The 6000-nt window shown below is 44.8% G+C and overlaps 1 protein-coding gene across 2 annotated transcripts in view; it reads right to left on the reverse strand.

Moving 5' to 3' along the window:
- The window catches only part of LOC109871470 (supervillin), a 59121-nt gene extending 54799 nt beyond the window's left edge, over window positions 1-4322 (reverse strand). For both annotated transcript variants that reach the window (XM_031807314.1, XM_031807313.1), the window contains exons 1-2: window positions 4157-4322; window positions 1283-1346 (exon numbers count right to left, since the gene is read on the reverse strand). In XM_031807314.1, the coding sequence (XP_031663174.1) occupies window positions 1283-1346; window positions 4157-4220 (128 nt within the window). In that variant the 5' untranslated portion in view covers window positions 4221-4322. The remainder of the gene's footprint in view (window positions 1-1282; window positions 1347-4156) is intronic.
- Window positions 4323-6000: the final 1678 nt, after the last annotated feature.

The raw sequence follows: 6000 nt of genomic DNA on the forward strand, positions 1-6000 counted from the left end.
CCCTAATCCAACTCCTTAACGCTGAGTGCCAAGCATAGGGTTCCATTTTTAGAGTCTTTGGTATGACCCGAGCTGGGATCGAACCTCCAAACTTCCAATCTCAGAGCTGACACTAACCACAAGGCCACTAAGTTGCTGACTTTGATAAACCATTTTAAGATTGTGAAGACACCGTCATGTCTACTACTATTACTGCCTTTAAGTGGATAAACATACTGTCAGTCCCCAGAGTCAGTTCGGGTAATTTTGTACTGTGCTTCGACTTCCGTGAGGGAAGAGGGATCTAGCTAAGAACTAGGTTAACCCCTAACCCTAACATGGCACACCTCCAGGAAATGATCAGGATCATGTCCTAGTGGTTTTATACAGACCAATCAAAAGGACACATAGCCAGGCAAGTATCTTCTAAACATCTCTGCCGTCACAACGAAACATTCTGACCCAAATACCTGTCAATCAAAAGATCTCATAATGGTCCGATGTGAAACAGTACAACTCTATGAAACATTCATGAATGGCCACATGACCATAGAAATCCTATAATTCGCAAATGACATTACATTTGCCTACCAATGTAAGAGCGGTCATACAATATAATAGGAATTATAGGGCGTATAGTATCCTACGTCTTGATCGCAACAGGTTGCTTTGACCCGTTCAGTATGATATATTACGTTCGACTGCTTTAGTATGATATATGTAATGACATTAGATTGGTGTGAGCATTGGTAGAAAGGAATGTTTAACACTGTTAAATCCATCTCAGGAAGTGTGCAAGTGCACAATTTTGGAAAAGGGTGGAGAATATTGACATAGACTAGCTTTGAATGGGTACAGAAACTGAGCTGTCAGTTACAGAAGTACACTAATTCCATCAGGATAGGAGGGAGGGACTCCTGAATGTAGGTATTACAGTTCTTCTGTTCTGCCATTTGAACAAAGTATCTTAGGATAAGCTGCTCCAAGCATGTCAGCTTTTAATGCTTACTGGGCAAAATTAGCCCAGTAAGCATTAAAAGCTGGAGTATATGGTGCAACATGAGGCCGATAAGCATGTTCTTCAGGATTACAATGTGTAACGTTTGCTATAACAACCTGATCAAATTACCTTACATTTGTTAACGTTCACCTGAAGTTTAATGTTGGCTCAATCACTTCCTTTGATAAAAACACTCTCTTTCTGACGCATAATTGTGCGTGCCACAACACGACTGTGAAATGGGTCTACTGTATATGTTAGAATATGACAAGTGAAAAGTGCATACAAAATGGTTTCCTCTACCTTAGAGTTTCTGTTGGAAATGGGGTTGAAGTGCAGAGTTTGACTGGAGCCTCAGTTCCAAAGCCTGGAGAAACAGACAGAGAAAATATGTTAGAAAAATATGTCCTACTTCTGTGTATGTTAATTGGTTCGATTTTTCCTGTCACACGGTGTGGTGAAACAGTGTGGTGAAACTCGCCAAATGACTTAACTGATAAAAAGGACTGATTACATAAATATTACAAAGACATATCAAGAATGTGTCAGAGTGGACCAAAAACAGGAATCCACCACATTTTACAATGACTCAATCTTCCATTGCAGTCTGACGATAAAGCATATTACATCATCATCATAACCTAAATGGAAACATGATGGAATTACACACTGTAGATAACCAGCACATGCCTGCTACGGTGACTAACTCCAGAGTCCAGCCTAAATAAGGCATTCACTTCTTCAATATCAGACTGCCTTTGCAGACAGAGTTCAGTGTGTCAAATCGGATGACATGTTGTCCGGACCTCTGGCAGTCTCTATGGGGGTACCACAGGGTTCAATTCTCGGGACGACTCTTTTCTCTGTATATATCAATGATGTCGCTCTTGCTGCGGGCGATTCCCTGATCCACCTCTACGAGGACGACACTATTCTTTATGCTTCTGGCCCTTCCTTGGACACTGTGCTAACTAACCTCCAAACGAGCTTCAATGCCATACAACACTCCTTCCGTGGCCTCCAACTGCTCTTAAACGCTAGTAAAACCAAATGCATGCTTTTCAACCGTTCGCTGCCCGCACTGCCCGCCCGACTAGCATCACCACCCTGGACGGTTCCGACCTAGAATATGTGGACATCTATAAACACCTAGGTGTCTGGCTAGACTGTAAACTCTCCTTCCAGACTCATATTAAACATCTCCAATCGGCTTTCTATTTCGCAACAAAGCCTCCTTTACTCACGCAGCCAAACTTACCCTAGTAAAACTGACGATCCTAACGATCCTTGACTTCGGCAATGTCATCTACAAAATAGCCTCCAACACTCTACTCAGCAAACTGGATGCAGTCTATCACAGTGCCATCCGTTTTGTTACCAAATCACCTTATACCACCCACCACTGCGAGCTGTATGCTCTAGTCGGCTGGACCTCGCTACATAATCGTCGCCAAACCCACTGGCTCCAGGTCATCTATAAGTCTATGCTAGGTAAAGCTCCACCTTATCTCAGTTCACTGGTCACGATAACAACACCCAGCAGGTATATCAGCAGGTATATCTCACTGATCATCCCCAAAGCCAACACCTCATTTGGCCGCCTTTCCTTCCAGTTCTCTGCTGCCAGTGACTGGAACAAATTGCAAAAATCGCTGAAGTTGGAGACTTTTATTTCCCTCACCAACTTTAAACATCAACTATCTGAGCAGCTAACCGATCACTGCAGCTGTACATAGTCCATCTGTAAATAGCCCACCCAATCTACCTACCTCATCCCCATACTGTTTTTTATTTTATTTACTTTTCTGCTCTTTTGCACACCAGTATATCTACTTGCACATCATCATCTGCTCATTTATCACTCCAGTGTTAATCTGCTAAATTGTAATTATTCGCTCCTATGGCCTATTTATTGCCTATCTCCTCATGACTTTTGCACACACTGTATATAGATCTCTTTGTGTAATTGACTTGTTTATTGTGTTATTGGCTTGTTTATTGTTTACTCCATGTGTAACTCTGTGTTGTTGTCTGTGTCACACTGCTTTGCTTTATCTTGGCCAGGTCGCAGTTGAAAATGAGAACTTGTTCTCAACTAGCCTACATGGTTAAATAAAGGTGAAATAAAAAAAATCTATCGATAACCATTGGAAAATGAGAACGAAACAACAGCTTTTTTAAGCTGGGGGGGGGGGGTGGGGGTTTGGCAGGGGGATACTATTTTGCATGACAGGCCTCCAAAAAGCTAGAGCCGGCCCTGAGTATGTGTGGGTGGGTGCAGGTGTTGTCATGGGTGGTGGCCTGAGAGCGAATGTGTCAATCAGGTCATCTAAATCAGAGACAGGTCAGTCGTCCACCCATGACAATGTCCAGTTGGTTCGTGGGCAGCCGTGCGAAAAGGACATGCCAAAGATGAGCTTAGGAGACTGTCTGTCAAAAGTGAGCTCAGTGGAGAAAGGAGATTTCTATAAATACACAGGGGGAAGCACAAGGTGAAAAATAGACCCTGTTAAACAAACTGCACCTCGTCTCAAGGCAGGCAGGAATCACAGGAGCGAATAGACTTACCATGTGTCCGTCCTCAGTTAAAGTCATGGAAACCATCCTCTCTATCAGCCTTCATAGTCTGATAGGAGAGAGTAGGAGGGTTGATCTACGATCAGGTCCCCCCTCTCCATTCCTTAGAATATAAAAGACCTAACAGATCCTGGCGGAAATCTCAATGGATCAGCACCCCTAAGACGCTTGATACAAGCCCTGAAGTACATGGATGAGAGGGGTATAACGATCTGCAGCAATACAGTAATAAAGTACCAAGGATAAAGCACCTGTTGACCACTAGGGAAGTTTTTACCAGATGAGAAGAAAGTCATAAAGAAACAGCATCCGATACACTTCTTCAGTCCACATGCACCAAGAGATACTTGATTCATTATTCAATGGTGCTACTGCAGCTGTAGCAGCCCTTACACACACACACACACACACACACACACACACACACACACAAAGCCAGTTGAGTCCCTGAGAAAGCATGCACCAAATCAAAGTAACTCATGTCCTTGGAATCACAGCACAAGGACAGTTCCTTACTATGAATGGTCAATAAGTTCTAGCTACTAAGTCAAAGCCTAGCACACACACACTCCAGAGTCCCCTCCTCCTCCTTGCCCTTACCTTGCCCACCGACACTGTATTTGACATGGCTCAGATAATTAGTGGTCCGTGGGTTCCGGAACATGTTTGTAGGGAGGCTGAAGACGGACAGAACATATGCTGCTGACAGGCTCCCTGTTGTCCCAGGTTGTCCCAGAGCTAGTGGTGCTTACAGTCACAGCAACAGTGATGCAGACAGACTGACAGACTGTGGCAGTGAGGTACTACACAGACAAACACACACACAGCGAGGCAAGTAGCATTAAGGCCTGCCCCCACTGAGTGGATCGCCAGCTCAGACCAGCAGCCTGAAAGACAGACAGACACTGTATGTGTGTGTTTAGGTGGGTGTGTGTGTGAGCTCAGCCAGGGAGATCAGCGCCGATAGAGAGACAGACAAAGAGAGAAGAGAGAGTAAGAGGGAGAGCAAGAGCAAGAGGAGAGAGAGAGAGAGAGAGAGAGAGAGAGACAGGTGTAAGCAAGAGAGAGAGAGAGAGAGAGAGACAGGTGTAAGCAAGAGAGAGAGAGAGAGGGGAAGAGAGAGGAGGAAAGAGAGAGAGATGAGAGGCAGGAGGCAGTGTGCTAAAGCTGCTCAGAGCCCCTAATCAGATTACTGACAGAAATTAGCCCTGATGATAAAAACGCTGAAAATTGATTGGAGGGCGGTGCCAGGAGGACTGAGGAGTGTAGCAGGAAAGAGATTTAAACGCACGCACATGCACACGCACAGACACACAGAGCCCGATTACATACAGCCACACCCACTCACACATGTACACACACACTGGCATAGACTTGTGGGAAACCTGGACAGGTTTCAATAATGCAGCACAATGGTGAAATAGTTCAGACAGTGTCCAATAATGGACAAGAAATACCCCTTGTCTAAGTCATCACAAATAGAGTAAGACTATAAGGAGGGGAAGCAGAAGAGAGAAGGGGCAGAGAGAGAGGCAGAGAGAGCATGGAGAGAAAGAGATAGTGTGTGTGAGAGTGAGAGAGAGAGAAAGAGAGAGGCATAGAGAGAGGCAGAGAGAGCATGGAGAGAAAGAGATAGTGTGTGTGAGAGTGAGAGAGAGGCATAGAGAGAGGCAGAGAGAGCATGGAGAGAAAGAGATAGTGTGTGTGAGAGTGAGAGAGAGAGAGGCATAGAGAGAGGCAGAGAGAGAGGCATAGAGAGAGGCAGAGAGAGAGGCAGAGAGAGGCATAGAGAGAGGCATAGAGAGAGGCATAGAGAGAGGCAGAGAGAGAGGCATAGAGAGGGGCAGAGAGAGAGGCATAGAGAGAGGCAGAGAGAGAGGCATAGAGAGAGGCATAGAGAGAGGCAGAGAGAGAGGCATAGAGAGAGGCAGAGAGAGCATGGAGAGAAAGAGATAGTGTGTGTGAGAGTGAGAGAGAGAGAGAGAGAGAGAGGCACACAAAACTTCCACAAAGCTGTGAACAAGCTGAGAGACAAGGCAAGAAGGGCTTGTATGCCATATAAAATGAACATAAAATTTGACATACCAATTAGGATCTGGCAAAAAAAAATTGAATCAGTTATAGAACCCATTGCCCTTTATGGTTGTGAGGTTTGGGGTCCGCTCACCAACCAATAATTCACAAAATGGGACAAACACCAAATTGAGACTCTGCATGCTGAATTCTGCTAAAAATATCCTCCATGTACGGCGTAGAACAGCAAATAATGCAGAGCAGAATTGGGCCGATACCAGCTAATGATCAAAATCCAGAAAAGAGCAGTTCAATTCTACAACCACCTAAAAGGAAGCCATGTCATGGTTCCTCCTGGCACCACAGGGCGGCAGAGACAGCCCTAGAGGCTATTATCACACTCAGGTGTTTCTATTTCCTGTTTCTATTTC

The sequence above is a fragment of the Oncorhynchus kisutch genome, linkage group LG27 (assembly GCF_002021735.2).
Source record: "Oncorhynchus kisutch isolate 150728-3 linkage group LG27, Okis_V2, whole genome shotgun sequence".
In the NCBI taxonomy this organism is placed as follows: Eukaryota; Metazoa; Chordata; class Actinopteri; order Salmoniformes; family Salmonidae; genus Oncorhynchus; species Oncorhynchus kisutch.